This window comes from Mustela erminea, chromosome 10 (genome assembly GCF_009829155.1).
Source record: "Mustela erminea isolate mMusErm1 chromosome 10, mMusErm1.Pri, whole genome shotgun sequence".
In the NCBI taxonomy this organism is placed as follows: domain Eukaryota; kingdom Metazoa; phylum Chordata; class Mammalia; order Carnivora; family Mustelidae; genus Mustela; species Mustela erminea.
Genome location: NC_045623.1, coordinates 10,633,253 through 10,652,480, shown reverse-complemented (window position 1 = coordinate 10,652,480; position 19,228 = coordinate 10,633,253). Strand labels below are relative to the sequence as shown.

The window sequence follows — 19,228 nt, the reverse complement described above, 5'->3', positions numbered from 1 at the left end:
ATCCCTCCATCCATCCCTCCATCCACCCATCCATCCATCCCTCCATCCACCCATCCATCCACCCATCCATCCATCCCTCCATCCACCCATCCATCCATCCCTCCATCCACCCATCCATCCATCCCTCCATCCACCCTTCCATCCATCCCTCCATCCATCCCTCCATCCATCCCTCCATCCATCCCTCCATCCACCCATCCATCCATCCCTCCATCCACCCATCCATCCATCCCTCCATCCACCCATCCATCCATCCCTCCATACACCCATCCATCCATCCCTCCATCCACCCCTCCATCCATCCCTCCATCCACCCTTCCATCCATCCCTCCATCCATCCCTCCATCCATCCCTCCATCCATCCCTCCATCCATCCCTCCATCCATCCCTTCATCCACCCATCCATCCATCCCTCCATCCATCCATCCCTCCATCCACCCATCCATCCATCCCTCCATCCACCCATCCATCCATCCCTCCATCCATCCCTCCATCCACCCCTCCATCCAGCGTTTGCTGGATTTTTATTAAATCCCAAGTAGGCGTGAAACATTAGCCCATTTGCTCACACTGTTCATTTCAGTTCAACCTAGTCCAACTGTACAATTAAATGTTGCTCAACTGTGGGTGAAAATCCAGAATACAAACTAAAGACACTTGTCCCTTTCTAAGCTGGCACTGCTTACAAACACGAAGCGATCCCTCTCAGCTGTTCCTTGGTGTCATGGAAGGAACATGTCCTTTGGAACCAAACAGATAGGAGTTCAAATCCTGCTCTACCATTTTATAGCTTTGTGACTTTGGGCAATTTCCCCCTCTTAACTTTTGGGATCATTTCTTTGCATGCATTGTGAAAAAATGCTGTAAGAATTAAGTAAAATAATATACATAAAGCACCCATATCGGGTACGGTTTATGGTAAATTTATAGCAAGTGCTACTTCCCTTCTTCTTCTTCTCTTCTGTTCATTTAACATTCACTCAACAAACGCCCTGAGTGCCCACCACGAGCCAGGCACTGATGTAGATGCTAGCATATGGCAATGGAGGGAACATTTTGCTCTTGCCTGTATAGATTTTACATTCTGTAAGGGTGTCAGACAGTGGGCAATGTGTCAGCCTACTGCTATGGAGAAAGAGTAGGGAAGAGAGGTTAAACGGAGTGCTCAGAGACTGAGCTATGTAGGAGGTCAGGCAAATAACTTCTTTTATAAGGTGCCTTTTAAGCAAAGAACTAAAGGAAGTGAGTTCTTAGCATTAATAAAAGAACATCTCTTTAGCTATAGGGAGCCACGTCACCTGCATTTTGTTGTTGTTGTTTTTTTAAGACTTTTTAAAAGATTTATTTATTTATTGGGGGGGACAGAGAGAGAGGGGCAGAGAGAGAGGGAGAGAGAGAGGGAGAGAGAGAGTCTTCAAACAGACTCCCCGCTGAGCTTGGAGCCTGACCCAGGGCTTGATCCCAGGACCCTGCGATCATGACCAGAGCTGAAACCAAGAGGCAGCTGCTTAACTGACTCTGACTGAGTCTCCCAGGCACCCCTCCCCTGCATCTTGTAAGAAAGCAGGTATGAACATGTGATGGATAAAGGAATGAATATTTCTCTTTGGGTGGTCACAGGGCCATTTCACATTATAGAACACTTACTAGATTGCTCTAAGCAGATTTCCCATAGTTTCCTGTCAAACACTTTAACACCCATACATACAAACCCGTTAGTATCCCATATTCTCCAGGGTTCTCTGCTTTGCCATTTCTTTGTGGAAAAGGGCAGTGTGACATAGCAATCAAATGGATTATTTTTTTCCTTTCTGAAGGTACATCCTGTACCCTGCCCAAAGCTTACCCTCTGATCTGGCCTCAGAAAAATCCATAATTCCACTGGAAACCTCTCAAGTAGGGTAAGACTTCCCATGGCCCAAATATCCCCTTTTAAGGAGGTCCAAAATCTTAGTCCTTGGCTGTGAGAGGGGACGGTGGGTGAATACTGGGGCTTGAGTCCTAGGGCAGACCTGAACCCCTCCAACCCCAGAACCAATTTATGGCATCAGTTCAAACCAGAGCTATGTCAACAGACCAAAGATCAACCAGTTGGAACACGATTCTGGCCATCTGGAAAATTTCTCTAGCCCAGGAGACCACTGCTGTGCTTGGTAAACTCTAAACCACCTTGGAATCACTTGCAGAATCCCATTTAAATGTAACAAGCACCAAGGTGATGCCTTTGCCGCTGCTCTGGGGTCTGCATTTTGAGCATCAATTCTCAAGTGTCTACAAGCGTGGCTGCACATGAGAATTACCCACAGAGCTTTTAAAAACTGGTATTTTAAAAACATCCTTTATCCCATCACCAATTTAATTAGTATCTGGAGGGAGGAGACCCCAGCACCAGTATTTTTTTTAAAGAAGATTTTATTTATTTATTTGACAGAGATCACAAGTAGGCAGAGAGAGAGAGAGAGAGAGAGAGAGAGAGGAGGAAGCAGGTTCTTCACTGAGCAGAGAGCCCGACGCGGGACTCGATCCCAGGACCCTGAGATCATGACCTGAGCTGAAGGCAGAGGCTTAACCACTGAGCCACCCAGGCGCCCCAGCACCAGTATTTTTTTAAAAGATTTATTTGAGAGAGAGAGGAGAGAGAGGAAGAGTACACAAGCAGGTGGTAAGGGGTGGGGGAGGCAGAGGAAATGGCAGAAAGAGAATCTCAAGCAGACCCCCCTCTGAGCAGAGAGTATGATGCAGGGCTCTATCTCAACCCCAAGAACATGACCTTGAGATCGTGACCTGAGCCGAGACCCAGAGTTGGATGCTCAACCAGCTGAGCCACGCAGGCACCCCAAGGCACCAGTATTGTTAAAAATTCTTTGGTGATTCCAATATGTAGCCAAGGTTGAGAACTGTTGCAGTTAGCCTAGAACATGGTCTAAATTTCAAGCAACAGGTGAAGAGAATTAGCATTTGATAAGCACTGGGTATATTTCAGGCACTCCTTTAGGCATTCTACATAGATTAATCTCCTAGTATCAGCGTAATAGTAATCAGCATAACAAGATAATATCTGATTCTTGTACAGCTTCTTACAATTTTATAAGAAATTTTTATTCACATGCATTCCATTTAAGTCTTTTAACTCACTGGCTGAAACCACATGATTGGTTTAATAGATGAGCGAAATGAGGTCCCTCTCCATGACTTGCTCTGGATCAAAAAGCAAGAGTGAGAGAATTTCAGGCACTCTGAACTCCAGTTGTCTGCTTTTCCTGAGCATGGCCCCCTCATCTGAGGTTGGATATACAAGGCCGGCCATGCTCAGAAAGAGCAATGTCATCAGGCACATTGGGCACACTGCAGGGTCTAAAATCTTGTGTCACTCACTCCCAGCCAGAGAGATTTCACTGATAGGCAAACTGATTAGGAGATTAAGTGCTGAATAGAGAAGGGAGCTCAGTCTGTTAGGGACCTTGGTAGACTGGGAGCAGCAGTATCAAGAGACTTCCTTAAGTAGCAATAGAACCCAGAGCCCTACACTGACCATGATTCTGATTCTTGATTCTGCTACAGATGGTGGAACCAGCCTCCCTCATCCCCCACAGGGCATAATGAAAAATCTGTGCCAGAATCACCATCAAAAATTATTGGAAAATAATCTGCTTACCGGCACTGAAAAATTGGTCATAACAACAAGCTGTCTTCCTACTGGTGGACAGGGCATTTCCAATCATCTTATGTGATGATGTGCATTCAGTATCTAAGAGGGCATGGGAGAGAGCCACCGGGAAGGTTGTGTGTGGATGGCAGCAGCTTTTATGTGGTGAGCGGAAGTGGGACCTCTTAAGCAGGAAGAACGGAAGGTCCCTGCAGGGGGACGCTCAGGAGCAGCCTCTGACCTTGCACCCTAGCTAAGTTCTGTTGAAAAATACTAGGAGACCTGGGTCAACCTGGCATGCAGCTAGCAGGATGCTGTGGCTATTCCTGCAAGACCCCAGGCTGCCTGCCCATCTAAGAGACCTAGCTCATCCTAAACAACCGAAGCGGCTGTCAGCTGCTCACAGTGAGGAAAGCAGCACAGCTCGTTCATCTTCTGTTCACTGACTCATTCATTCATTCATTCATTCACGTATTCATGCTGACATGACTCAGAGTCTGGTAAGGGCAGTGCATATTTGATCAACTGATAGTTCTGTTCAGGGATTCACATTACTTATTTTCAGGCTCTAAAACATTCTGTAACTTGCCTGAGTAGATCTCCCATGGTTTCTCCTAATCCAATAAATGTGTATTGATTACAGGTTGGCCTATTCACTCGCTCCCCCAAAACATACATACACAGTTAATAGTATCATCTTTGAACATGAGATGTGATATAGAATGCCCAGAGATCCTGAAACCAAGGTCCATGCACGTCTCCTTTCTCCTTTCCTTCTAGAGGTGCTGAGGTAGCAAGACATCGTTTCTATATGGGCATGAAGCTCTCTAGGAAAAAGTTTCAGTCCTCTTTCCTTTCTCCTTGTTCAGGCTGGAATGCTGTTTTCCAGGAAGTGGAGTGGTGTAGAGGAAAGGCAGTGGGCCTTGGACTTGAGGATAATATCCGTGTGAAGGCAGGTGGGGATAGGGAGAAGTAAACAGTTCCCATACCTGCTTGGGTGTTTGGAACGCCAATCCCAGGGAGCTAAGGAACTCCTAATGTGGAAGCCATATTGCTTATGCACAGCCCCCTCTGCCATCCTCTGCCTCCTTCTGCTGTCCAGTACCCTACACCCCCAAATCATTCATCCAGCTATGTTTTTGACTCACAAGCCGATTTTGGTCCTTGCCCATATCAATTTGATTCCATTTGCTTTTTTCCACTTCCTCTATTACCAAGTTTGCTTTGAATTCAGGTTGCCCTCCAGAGGTTTCCAATCCAGAGAGAGAACTTCCACGTATGTCTCCATGGAGAGAAAGAATAAGGTAGAAGGAGCTGGAAGGAGACTGGAAGAATCCCTCAAAGACGGACGGCACCAGAACTGAGAATGTGGAAGAAGCCCAGTTCGTAAATGGTGTGGGCGAAGTGGCTGAGTATTATCAAGCACAGACTCAGCAAAGTCGTGGAGATCAGAGGGAGAGCTGCGCATGGGGGCAGACATCAAGAATCTATGAGCAATGGCAAGTCCCCTGTGCCCTCTGGGGCTCAGCTGGCTGAGAATAAGCAACGTGGCACCATATTATCAGTCCTGAGCTCTCTGCAAGTGGCCTGGTGTCCTCAGTCTGTAAAGTGGCAGGGTTAGGGTGGGTGGTATGTAAAATGATGACCGGAAAGGGGAGCACCGGCAGCAAGTTGACAATATTTGTCAAAGTACCTTCCGTATGCCTGAACCATGCTCTTGCCAGACTAACTCATCGTCACACCACCACTGTCTCCACTTTACAAAACAAGGAGCCTGACCACAGACAGACTTCCTCCTTGAGAACTGGACTCGAATCTACCTGATTCGAAAGTCCATGTTTTAGAGCACACCACCTCTCAAGCATTCTAACCCAAGAGAGGTCGGTGACATTGGAGGACTTTCTCTGGCAACGTTTGTGGAACACATGATAGCAGCAATGGCTTGCATTGCAGTTTCAAGGGGAGAGTCAAAGCAAGAAACAAAAGAGCAGGGAAGAATCGGAATCATTGGGCAGATCCTCCTCTTGGGTCTGAGTCCTATGATGCTAACAGAATCTGGCCTCTACAGCGTAACTCTCAGTACTGTCTTAGCTGATGCTGAAGGAAACAGTGTATAAAACTGCAACTAAATGGTGTTGACACCTCAACAGAAAACTGGGGAAAAGTCAGAAAATTAATTCGTGGGAGAAAAAAATGTAAATGGCAGGTAATTTTATGGGGAAATCCCATTTAGCTAAAAAAAAAAAAAATCAAAGAATTTTTGATGAAACTGTACAATGAAAATCTAAACAAAGATTTTTAAAACTCTGAAAATTGTGTCAACATCCCAAAATAGGTCACTTATCTTAAAAATATGCATGGTCATACAATGGAATGCTAGGCCAGCATTAACATTACATTTGCCAAGAATATAACACTCTATGATGACAGAGGAATGCTCACAATATACTGAAATAAAAGAAAGGAAACAAAATTATATTAATAATACAAAACAACTGAAAAATGTATGTTTGCATATAGACAGAAAATATGGGAGAGAAATCTCTCAGTACGTGAACTGTTTCTTTCTGTGTGGCTATTATTTTTGTCTTCGTTTTTCTTTTCCATGTATTCTGACATTTCTAAGTGAGTATGTGCTCTTTGTGGATGAAATGCCCAACCAGGAATCGGGATTACCAGCTGGCTGAGTCCCATCACTACAAAGCCACAGCTCTGAAGTAAAGGGCTCAGAGCAATCTAGATGCTTCTTAAAGACAACATTTCATCAGACACGTCATTCATTCAGCAAGCCTCTACAGAACACCTCTATCGAACTATGTACCCCGCATCACCCCTGGTGCCTTCCAGAGCCAGACCCAGCCAAACTGGACAGCAGTTTGAATTTGGTGCCTCCTGGTATCATTTTATTTGCACTTTTTCTGCCTAAGCTTTTAGTGACCTTACATTCTTTCCCTTTATCAAACCTTTTTCTCACTCAGAACTCAAACTTTGTCAGACGCAGGTACAAGTGATTGGCAATATTTTAAAGGATCTGCCCACAGGGCTTTAACCAAGTAGGGACAAAAACCCTACCTACCCTAAAAGAATGAGGCCATCACAGCCAAATTCTAGGAAAATTTGGTGGGGAGATACTTGAGTGTTGTCAGAACCCTTCCTCCTGCAGTTCCTTCCCCAGCCCTTGCTTCTTGCCTGGTAAATTCCACTCATTGTAACAAACCAGTTCTTCCTTGTCATGCCTTCCACTTCTCTCCCAGAGAGTGGGGCTCTTGTTTGTGCTCTCAGAGAACCTTATAAGCCTCTCTGTTATTACAATGAGCTCCTTGCACTGTAGCTTTTGTTTGCCCTTCTTCCATAATGGGCCATGAGCCACCCAAGTGTCTCCTTTTCCTTTATCCATAGTATCTCTCCCCTGCCCAAACCCCAACCTGCAAGTGACAGATGTATGTGTGACTGATCAGCATTTCAAGACCCCAAGTCGGGGAGTGCCTCCTCACCCTGCAGACAGGGCTGTTGCTGGGTCTTTTCATGGCCATCCCTTAGAGTGGCAGGCAAAATCCTTTCGAGTGGCAGGAGCTATGGTCAGCTCCTTTAGGTTTTTGTCAGAACGGGGCAGCCCTTACATGACAAGTTATGAGCTCCTAATCCCTAAAATTCTCTTAGGTGTTTTGGCTGGCGGTGGGGCAAGGAGGGGAGTGACAGCTCATCATTGTAGAATGCAATCGATTTAATGCGTTGGAATCAATATTTTTTAATTGAAAAAGATCAAAATAGACAAGAACAGAACAGAATGAAATAGAAGAAAAAGAATTTTGTTAAAAATCCAAGTATTCCCCAAACAGTAATAGTCCCTTGAAATCTGTGTTTCCTGTGTGTGTATGCATGCATGTGTCTACGAGCACTGGGTCATAGTGAGTTGCGATAGAAACGTCGGAAGCCACCTCCCTGAACAAGTTGGAGGAAAGGAGCCCACTGTCCCTGCCCTGTCTGCCCATGCCCGAGACCTCATTCCTGTGAACATTCGCTGGGAGCTGCCAGCTAAGCCTTCTCTTAGCCCCCAGCAGCCACAGCCCCGGCACTGGCAGAGGATTTCCCTTAATGCAGCTTGGGGGGTCCAGGGAATTAAAAGGACAAAATAACTGTTTTGATGAGGAGGGAAATATAGAGGTTTACATCCCTTTCTTTCTACCCATGGTATTCCCAGAACCATTTTTGTCCTGGACTCTGAGAAAGAGTCTGCACTTGGCAGGTACCCCAGCAAATCCCCCTCCGCTCCCGGGTCATCACTAAGGAAGCAGGGACTCTTCCCTGGTTGGGACAGCTACATGACTGGTATCCTGTTTTGGGATGGGGGGGGAGGTTGCTCTGTGCTTCTCAACCCTGCTGCTGATACAGCTGGCCTCTCCAGGCCTAGGCCCATGGGCGGAGCAACTCTATTTAAGGCAGACTAGAAAGGATCCTCAACAGAGTATCTAGCAGCTAACTAAACATCATCTTATTTGGTTACAGCAGCAGTGCAATGCAGGGGCTAAGACCACCTTCGCCTGCACTGATTGAGTGACCCTGGGCAACTTACCCTCTCTGTGCCTCAGTGTCCCCTTCTGTAAAATGGGGATAGGAACTATGCCAATGTCATAGAAATACTGTAAGGATTCAGCATGTTAACATATACAAAGTGCTTAGAACAGTCTCTGTACACAGTGAGCATCCAATAAATATTATTGTTATTTAATTATTTCTTACATAGGTATAATGATTGTTTTTCCCATATTTATAGATAAGAAAAAGAGACTCAGAGAAATTAAATCCCTGCCCTATATCATGTGCCCAGGAAAAGCAAAGCCAAAATATAAATCTAGATCTCCCTGACTCCATGTTCTGTGTCCTTCTCCTCCTAATGATTCCCACCTCAGCTTCAGCAGCCTGTGGGACATCGCCTATGCCCCATGGGTCTCTGCCAGGCACTCTCGGATCAAAGGTGTCTGAAGGGATGGTGAGCCCAGGGGAAAGTCCTTTCTCAGGTCTACGTGGCCCTAGGTCTTTGGGGGAGATACATTCTTGAGGGAGTGTGTGTGTGTGTGTGTGTGTGTGTGTGTGTGTGTGTGCAAGTGTATGTGTGTGCGTGGGTGCGCATGTCTTTTAATATGCTGGAGATCATTACTCGTACTGGCATTCTTTCTGAGTTACAGGCTGTCAGACAGTGACGAGCATGTGGGGTGGAATCCTTATGTCTTCAAAGAACTTCTTCAGAAAAGTGTCTCTTGATAACTGAGTAGGGCCATTTGAAACAGAGATGACTATGTGAGTATTTCAGGGGCTAAGCAGCAGCTATGCTGTATGTCCTGGTTTCTTCCAGCCTCTGATATTCCCATATATAGTACAAAGATCTAAAAACTGTCCCTGCTTTCTCTTTGCTTGCAACCCACAGAGGGAACTGAATTTCCACTTCTAGCCCACGGGATAAGCCTGAGGAAAAATATGGTGGTAGTTGTGATATTTTTAAAATGCTTAGCTTTTTGTCAACCCAAGCTCTCTGTAATAACCACGCCACCATACAGAAGAGCTCTGAAAATAGGTGTTTGTATGATCAAGAGACACTTAGAATTCTCAAGTACTTTTTAAATTATATTTTATGATATTTGAGATGATTTTCATGGAATTTATTGGTATCTATTTGGAGGGATTCAAATCTACATGTGTTTGATATATGGTAACTTTGTTAATCAAAATATTTGATTCTGTTGAGCTTTCTGATATGCTAGCTAATAAGCTGCTATAATTCTCAAATAGCCCTGTCCCCAGGTTTGTACCTAAGCTGGGCGTGGGGCTGTGAAGGGATCTTGGTGACTACTAGAATTCCTGGCATTCACAGGTGCTCCTGAAGTGTAAGCAACCTTACACTGTCCAGAAGGTGTTGTGGGAATTGGCCCTGGAGCACTCACCAAGGATTAGAGAATGCACCCCCATGCCAGGCTTACAAACTGGCCATGTAATACAGATAAAATAAGAACTGACTTCAGCATCTGCCCTGAACACACACCAATAACTTTCTGAGAAAAAAAAAAAAAAAAAAACCCCGCTAATGAACGTGTTACTACAGATCTCCGCATATGCACACTGTGCAATGTTGACCGAACCCAAATCCCTAGAGGCAAAGACCACTTTGTGATATTCCCCATCTGACCCATGTGGAGAAGCAAGGTCAAATGCCTCCTGTCTCTCCAGGATCATGGGGAAACTTCAGGGAGCGGAGAGGGGGGAGTTAGCACACGAAATGGAAAACACGGATCATCTCTGAATTGCATTTCGACCAGGTTTTTCAATGATAGATTTAACATTGACTATTGCCCTTGAAAAGTCAAGAGGACCATCAGGTGACAGAGTTTAAATCAGAACTATGTGTTGTGCAACACATCTGACTGCCCCCATTTTAGGAGCCGGGACCCACACTTTGCTCTTCCCACAGCTCAGCTTTGCAACAAGGATATCTTCAGATTCAAACCAGACTAAACTGCAGCTGGACTCCAGGACAGAGTCTCCGCACCGGTGTTCCCACCTCCCAGCCGCTGGCCAGCCCATGCGCCCTGGGATAATGCGGTGAGCAGGTCCCCAGCTTACCTCGAGCACAATTTCTTTCAGTTGGAACTGTTTCTGTGCAACTTTGTCTGAGGACACTGCCTCATGGTAGTAGAGGCAGAGCACATCGTATTTCTTCAAAACCTGCTTGAAGTTTTTCTCCGTGAGACTGACCACGCGGTCCTTGCCATCATACGTGGGGAAGTTGAGCCCCTCTTCTGCCCGGCAGGAGGACAGCAGGTAGACCCCCACGATGAACAGGTGCACTCTCTCCATCTGGGAGAAGTTTCGTTTCACTTTTCCAGGAAGCCTGAGTGCGGGAAAGCGGCCGGAAGACTCCAGAGGACTGGCTGAGAGAAGTGGGGAGCAGAGAAGTAGATTCGGTCCCTCCCCTCTGTCCCTCCTGGGCCCGAGGACCAACTCCCCACCTCCTGGGCTCCAACCAAGCAGTACTCTTGGGCTCAGGACACACGCGTGCAGAGACTGAGGGCCAAGCTGAGCGGCCAAGCCCCAGATACCTCGCATAGCTCGGCCCAGCCCCTGTCTCATCAGGAACTCCATTTTTAGGATGCAGTTGTTTCAGGCTAAAAATAAATCATGCAATGAATAAAATAGTTAGATATGCCTCTGTTGAGGGATTCGCTGATACAGTCTGTCAGAGGGGTAGGAAGGGAGGAGGCGGGAGGGAAAGAGGAGAATGTGTGCACCAGACATAAGGAGGCCAGCAAGGTCAAGGAAGAGAAAGAGACTCAAGAAGGAGGGAGAGACGAGGAGAGGGGAAAGAGATGGGACAGTAGTGGGACAGGTCAGTGAAGATGTTTGCACAGACACAGGGTCACCCAGACCCCGGATTTGGGGAGAGTATTCAGCCTGTCCCCTCCTGGCAGGTTACTTGTCCCCTAACACTGCTCACACAGGAGCCAAGTGCAGCCCCGAGGTGAGCTTCACATTCTGCACCTGCCTTTCCCTGCCTCCCATCCTCTCTTCTTGGGAACTTGGCCCCGGCTGGCCGCTGTACCATGCATGCTGACACGGCTCTGCCAGGCACTCGGCAAGCAATATAGGGACACCCTGCCTGCTAGCCCACCGGGGGCCACAGTTCCTCTTGATTTTGGCTTAGGCTGTGATGTCGGGGTTCGTGGGATTGAGACCCATGTCCAGCTCTGTGCTCAGTGGAGAGTCTGCTTGAGATTCCTTCTCCCTCTTCCTCTGCCCCTCCCCCTGCTCATGCGCTCTCTCTAAAATAAATAAATAAATACAATATTAAAATATATTTTAAAATATTTTAAATAAAATAAAAATTCAACAGTCTTCCTCAGAAACCGTCTTAGATTTTTTTGCTACCACCTCTGTCATATATATTTTTTTTTACCTTAACCCCTAATGTAACATTTTTGCCCCTTTCTTCTTCTTTAAAGACAGATTTGTACACAAAGCCTAGAAGTTGAACAGAGAGTTCCAGTCCCCATCTGCCTTTTAATGTTTGAATGTACTTTGGACAGGGTCACTCGTTCTCTCTGGTTCTCAGCTCCCCCCTTGTCAAATAACACTCTTTTGCAAGGTTTGGAACATGCAGATGGAAAGGCATTATTATAAAAATCAAGTGCCCAAACATGGTAGCTCTCATACCTAACTTTATTCTTGCTGGAGATGGTAGAACATGGGTTATTATACTACTTATCAATTTCTAATAATAATGGTTTGTGAATCCTTTCTTATCCATTTTCTCCTTGAATCTAGCAGACAGTTGGGGCAGAAGTGATTAGTGTTCGTTTCACAGGTGAGCTAACTGAGATTCAGAGATTGGCAACTTGTCTGAGATTGCCTTATTAACTGCCAACATGAGAACTCGGGAATCTGGTGCTCCTGGTTGCCTTACCTCCAACTCAGGGCAATTCCCTGCAAATACCCCCTTTCTTAAGTGGCTCCTCAACTATCACTTCTGGTTAAACAACAGGCCAGTCATATCTTTCGACTCTTTAGAGTGGTCAATGGCTCTTATAATTTGGACCAAATTTTTGTCTTTCTTGGACTGGGAAACCAGCTTTGGCAAGAGTGAGGACTCTTTCATGCATAACATTTACAGAGGATTGAAGGATAGGAGAAGTTTGTCATCCTACTCGAGGGAGACCAGACCCCTTCACTGCATCTGGAGGGCCTTACGCTGAGAGGCAGGGTAACAAGGAGCTGTCAGTCAGGACACTTCATGCCCAGGAAGCCAGGACATTGGAGAACCCCCATCACTGAAACCATGAAAGCCTTTAGTTCTTTCTAATGGTGAATTCTGTAAACTTTTAAAGATGGAGCCAAAAATAGCCATTCTAAGGCATGGTTAACTTTCCAGGTCATTGGCAAGCATGAGAGATCTCTGCTTTCTTTAGAGAATTTAAGGGGAGCAAGATTTCTGAGTGAAAGGATGTATGTGTTGTCATTTCAAGGTCAGTTTCCCAAAACTGTTCCCATTGTCTCAATCTCATGGGGTTACCTTTATTTAGAATGTGCCCCACTTTTCTTAATATGTGAGGTTTTTTTTTAATTTTACTGAAAAACTGGGAAATATTTAAAGTCAGAGTCTTGGAATTTCCTGACTTGAAACTGATGAAAAGTATCAAGAGAAAGAAAAATTTTTTTAAATATTCTTTTTTTTTTTAGATTTTATTTATTTATTTGTCAGAAATCACAAGTAGGCAGAGAGGCAGACAGAGCAAGAGGGGGAAGCAGGCTCCCCGCTGAGTGGAGAGCCTGATGTGGGACTCGATTCCAGGACCCTGGGATTATGACCTGAGCTGAAGGCAGAGGCTTTAACTCACCGAGCCACCCAGGCGCCCTAGAAAAAAAGAAATTTTTAAAATTTAGTTAAGTCTTCTCTGGCTTCTGATCAACTGTATTAGCAGAAAAAAGCTCCATTGTGGAAAGTTCCTGTCCCCAGATCCTGGATTCTACTGGGGGCCTCACAGCCCAGCCCTGAGGACACATTCTGTAGAAATCAGGCTTCTCATCATCCACGGTCTACTTTTTAGGTAACCGCCATTTCTCTGGCTGCTTTTATTTTCTAACTTTTTTTTTCCTTTGCTCTCTTGATCACCAGCTCTAATTAATTCATTTGGTAACCAGGGAATGTTTCTGACATTTCTGAATCAACCGTATATCTACCAGATCAGCTGTTTCATTCTGGTTTTAGCTGCTGTCCCAGTCAGTGTATCAAGCACACACTCTTAGTTTTGGGGGATTGTGCTAAAGGGTATGTATCCTTATGTACCTATAGCAGGCATTTTTGCTTTGTTTTGTTTGAACAAGAACAAAATAAACAAATCAATATAAATAGATGCTGATTATTGTCACAACTCAGTCCCCTTCTTTTTGCTACCAATTTCCAGTCCTCCACTCTGTGAGTGGGCACTACATACAGTCCTTTAATCTAACCTAACCGCTTTCATTTAAAAAAAAAAATTCTTCATGGGTGGCAGAATGATTATGCATGTTTTATTTCATTTTTATTAATTTAATTTTATCCTTACAATAATTCATTTTACAGATCAATCAGGACTTGAAGCCATGGTGTTTCCTTTATTTGTTAATTGTATTTTTATTGGGCATCTTCTATGCACCAGACACTCTTCTGGGTACTGGGGATTAGTTGCTAATCTGAACTCATTTGAGTTTACATCCTCAAAGGGAGACAGGCGGTAATCAAAAATGCCAAATGTAACCGTGGGTTCTGTGTGCGCGCACGCGCGTTAAGTCTGCACGCATGCGCACGCAGTGTGCGTGACGTAACGCCAAGTAGAGGCACGTGCTCTGAACAAGGGAACTGGGAACAAGGGAGAGCCTGTGAGCGTGGCTCGGTGGCTGAGGGTTTGGAAGGGTGGTTGAGGCAGGTGTCTGCCGGAGGGAACGCGGGAAAGGAAGGAGAGGGGCAAGGTAGGGAGCAGGTTGCTGAGGAAAGCGAGTCGCGGGGAGAAGAGGTGCGAGCCTCCACGCTGGAGACCTAGGGGCTCCACCACGAGAGAGCGGTGTCCGCCCGTCCCTCCTCCTCGCCCAGTCCGTCTTCTTGTTCAGACTCTATCTCCCGGGAGAACTTCCCGATTGGCTCACAGCTGCACTGGGAGGTCTGCAGGGCAGGCACGCGGCCCGAAGGACCCAGAGGCCGCTCAGCGAGAGGGCTGCGACAGGCAGCTGAGGGACCTGGGTTCTGAGCTGGTCTGATGCAGCCCTGGCGGTGGGACCGACCGTGGTCAACGCTGTCACTCACCTCCTGGCCCTCACAGTGCTCACTTGCGGGGACAAGGGCCAGGCTCACTAGTCTCCCTTGGCCCCTTACTGACTCTGAAATGTTTCAATTTGTTAATGTCTGTAGAGGATTTCCTTTTACCAGGATAAGCCTTGGCACAGCCCACAGGTTTGAGAAGTTTGGAGACGCATCTGCGGGAGGAGGGTTGGATGGGCGCGACTCTAGACGAGTCCTGCAACTAGGACTGCGCGGCCTCCAAAGGTCCCTTCTTCGGCTAAAATACTCCACCCCGTGGACGAAGCCGAGTATGGCATTTTTCTTTCCTGGGTCCCGCTGCTCCCTCGCCCTGGGCCCCTAGTCCGGGAAGTCAGCCTGCTGGCCTGGTAGACAGTCCCATAAGTGCTTGTGTCTGGAGCCCTGCGTTCCCCGGCTTCGGGCCTGCCTTTACTAGATCAGAACAGGCCTGTTAGCCACCCCAAGACCTTCCTTTCCTGTTGCCTCTGAGTATCAAGCAGCCCCAGGAACTTGCTCCCCAACATCAGGAAACCCCAAACAGAACAAAGCAGGAAAAGACCAGAGCTAGTTGGAAAAAAGCCCAAAGCCCTCCCAATAACAAGTCCAGGTATTAACTAATATCACTTCCTCAGGGAAGCTCTCAGTGTAGCCCACGGCCTGACTCACTCCTTTTACACAGTATTTCTCCTTGGAAACATTTCTACCCTGGGGATTTTATTTTCTCCCAGCTAGACTGAGCCTCATAGGAGCGAGGACAGCATCTGTTCACAGTAATCCTCAAAATCAGTCTGGCCTTTCTCAGTTCCCATTAAAAATTTATTAAATAAATTTGAAGCACTTAATTTGTGGCAGGAATTATTCTAAAGTACTTTACAAATTTAAATCATTATCCCCTTTAACAGATTGGTAAACTGAGACACTGGGCTGTTAACTAACTATAGGCATAATTATCCCCATTTGACAAGGGGGGTGGGAGCTGAGAATCAGAGTGTGAGTGATCCTCCAAAGTCTATTCAGCTATTACATGGCAAAGTGGGGATTGAAACTCATCTGCCCAGCTTTTAGACTGCACCAGTCTTCTATGAGAAGAACTCATAGAAGTGGAATCATATATTATCTACTCTTTTTTTTAAAGATTATATTTATTTATTTGACAGACAGAGATCACAAGTAGGCAGAGAGAGCTCGGAGAAAGCAGGCTCCTGCTGAGCAGAGAGCCCGATGACCCTGGAATCATGAATCCCAGGACCCTGGAATCATGACCTGAGCCGAATCGAAGGCAGAGGTTTTAACCCATTGAGCCACCCAGGCGCCCCTATCTATTCTTCTTCTTCTTTTTTTTTTTTTAGTTTGTCTTCTGCCATTCATCATAATTGTTTTGAGACTCAGTCATGCTATGGCATGTATTATTAGTTCATTCATTTTTATTGCCAACTAGAATTACATCATATCAGTACATACAATGTGTTTATCCGTTCCCTGTTGGTAAACATGGGGTTGTTTTCACACATAAAGCTCGTGTGAGTATTAAATTTAGATCTGTGATTTGAGTTAATTTTTTAATATGGTGGGAACTGTGGATCAGATTTGGTTGTGCTGTGTGTATGTAAGGATATCCAGTTGGTTTTGCACCACTTCTTGAAAAAACTGTCCTCCACTAGATTGCCTTTGTATCTTTGTCAAAAATTAGTTCATTATATACCTGTAAGTCTGTTTCTGCTCTCTCTACTTGGTTCCTTTGATCTATTTATCTTTTAAATGTCAATACCACATAGATTTGATTGTTGTAGTTTTGAGAGTCTTGAAAGCAGGTAGTGTTTACCTTCCAACTTTCTCCTCCTCTTTCAAGTTGTTTTGTCTTTCTTAAGGCCTTTTCATTTCCATGTGAACTTCAGAATGAGCTCATCAAGTTGTATTATATATTTACACGCTGTGTTAAATGTATAAGTCAATTTGGAGAGAATTGACACTTTTACAATACTGAGTTTCCTAGAACATGAGCAAGGTATATATCTCTCTGTAAATTTAGGTCTTTAATTTCTTTCAGCAGTGTTTTATGGTTTTTCATATAATTGTCTCTCATCTTTTGGCAGATTTATCTGGGCTATTTCATATTTTTGATGATTAAAATGATAAACTTTTGAAATATTGATTTCCACTTTTTATTGATAGTATGTATATATGCATTTGATTTTTGTATATTGGTCTTATATCCTTTAAACTTGCTAAACTGAATTATGAGTTTCTAGAAGATTTGGGGGGATTCCTCTGCATTTTCTATATAGTCACATCATCTCCAAAAAAGATATTATTTCTTTACCTGAAATTTAGTTGCCATCTGTTTCTTTTGTTTGCTTTATTGAACTGACTGGAACCTTCAGTACAGTGTTGATAGACATGGTGAGATGGATTTCCTTGCCTTGTCTCTGACCTGGGAAAAGAATTCAGTCTTTCACTGCTAGGTATGAGAGTAGCTGTAGATTTTTTATAGATTCCCTTTATTAGTTGGAGGAAGTTCACTTTTTTCCTGGTTGGCTGAGAATTTTCACCAGAAATGGATAGTGAATTTACTTTTTGGAATGGGTGTTGAATACACTTTTTCTGCATCTATTGAAATGACCATATGGCTTTTCTTTTTTACAGTGTTGATTTGGTTAATTACCAAATTGATTGATTTTTCAAAGTAAAATCAACTTTGGATTTCTAAGATAAACCCCATTTAGTCATAATATATTGTCCTTTTTAATAAATATTGGATTAAATGTACTAAAATTTTGTTTAAAATGTTTGCACCTTTACTTCATGAGGGATATTGGTCTGCACTGCTTTGTGAACATCCAGATTGCCCATTTGGTATTTTCCTTCTGCCCAAAGGGCCCCTTTATCATTTCTTGTGATACAGCTCTGTTGAGGTGTAATTATCTTAGCTTTTGTCTGTCTTAACATGTTCTCATTTTGTCTGTCTTAGCTTTTGTCTAATTGTTTTGGCTTTTGTCTATCTTAAAATGTTTTTATTTTGCCTTTGTTTTTGAAAGATATTTTCAGTGGATAAAAGTTCTAGGCTAACAGTTTTTTTGTTTTGTTTTGTAGTATCTCAAAGTTGTTCTACTGTCATCTTCCTTGCCTTGTGCCCTACAATAAGTTGCTGTCATCCTTATCTTTGTTCCATTGTACACAGTTTTCTTTTGTCCGTTGGCTGTCCTTAAGATGTTCTTTCAGTCCTTAGTTTTATGCAGTTTGATTCCGATGGGCCTTGATTTAGCGATTTGGTGATAAGAGTATTCTTCATGTTCCTGGTGCTTGGGGTTTGTTGAGCTCCTTGAAACTTTGGGAATGCAGTTTCCACGTGATTTATTACATGTTAGACCACAGTTTGTTCAGATATTCTTCTTGTCTTCTTCCCTCTGAAGAATTCCACTTGTGCAAACAGAGTCACTTGGGCTCATGACTCACTGATGCTCCATTTTCCAAGATTCTTTTTTTTCTCTCTGTGCTTCATTTTGGACAGTTTCAGTTGCTATGTCTTCAAGTTCACTAGTTTTTTTCTTCTTCAATGTATAGGATTTGTTCATTCCAGCCATTGTATTTTTCCTCTTAGATATTACAGTTTTGTTTCTAAAAGTCTGACTTAGGTCTTTTTATATCTTCTTTAATTTTTTGAACACATAGAATAGTAATTATTTTAATGTCCCTGTCTGCTAATTCTGACATCTGTGTCAGTTTTCTGGGTCAATTTCAATTACTATTGTTATCATTATGGGTCTTATTTTTCTGATTTTTTGAATGCCTGATAATATTTGACTTGATGCCAGACTGTGAATTTTATCTAATTGGATACTGTGGTGTTTTTTTTTTTTTAACTTTTATAAATCTTCTTGAACTTTATTCTGTGATGAAGTTAATTTTGGGGAGGAAAAGTTTAGTCTCCATTCTGGTATCAATGTTAAGATATATTTTTGGCAGGACCAGAGCAATAATTGACCTAAGATGAATTATTCTCTGTTTCCAAGGCAGGACTCTTCTAAGCAGTCCACCTAGTGTTTCACAAATTACGTTTTTCAGCTTGGCTAGTGGAAACAGGCTTTCTTAGGCCATGTGAGCACTGGGTACCCTTCCCCCTCGTCTGATCCTTTTGGTTTGTTCTTTTACTAGTCTCACGGAGTTTCCTAACTCACATGCACTCATTGATGTTCTGCTCAGTACTGGAGGAGGGCCCTCTGTGATCACAATCTTTGTGGTTGTCTCTCTGTGCAACTCTCTTCTCTGCTCCTATGGCCCGGGTAAAAAGCTAAAAAGCTTTAGCCTTTTGCATTCTCTGGGCCCTCAGCTTCTTCTCCTCAATACAGGGACTCTGCTGTGCTTATCCCTTCATGTCTGCTCCCTAGAAGCTCTCTGCAGGCCGTGTGTGTTAGGGCAGTTGTAGGGCTTATATCATTGGTTTCCTGTCTCTCGGGAATCACACTCTTCCATTGCCTAATGTGTTGTGTGTCAAAAACTGTTATTTCATGTGGGGTTTTTTTGGATTTGTTTTGGTTGTGATTGTTTCAAATACGCGTGTAAGTTGGTATTTGTTACTCCATTTTGACTGGAAGCAAAAGTCTTAGAAAATTGAAATTTAGCTATGGACTGTACACGCAAAATAGACAAAAATTACTTTTTGTGATATATGTTCATCATTCCTATAGATTACATTTATCTTCACTAATTTAGTTTTTATAATTTTTAAAGTTTATTTCTAAATGGAAGAGCTAAAGGTATAGCAG

At 44.1% G+C, this 19,228-nt stretch overlaps 1 protein-coding gene and 1 long non-coding RNA gene across 2 annotated transcripts in view; one reads left to right on the top strand and one right to left on the bottom strand.

The window, feature by feature from the left end:
• The window catches only part of LOC116567504, a 38,972-nt gene extending 28,704 nt beyond the window's left edge, over positions 1 to 10,268 (top strand). The window contains exon 3 of the long non-coding RNA XR_004276235.1: positions 4,881 to 10,268. This is a non-coding gene — a long non-coding RNA (uncharacterized LOC116567504). The remainder of the gene's footprint in view (positions 1 to 4,880) is intronic.
• The window catches only part of CASQ2 (calsequestrin 2), a 62,764-nt gene extending 52,009 nt beyond the window's left edge, over positions 1 to 10,755 (bottom strand). Inside the window, exon 1 of the mRNA XM_032302580.1 lies at positions 10,262 to 10,755. Coding sequence (XP_032158471.1) covers positions 10,262 to 10,744 — 483 coding nt within the window. The 5' untranslated portion in view covers positions 10,745 to 10,755. The remainder of the gene's footprint in view (positions 1 to 10,261) is intronic.
• Between the last annotated feature and the right edge of the window lie 8,473 nt (positions 10,756 to 19,228).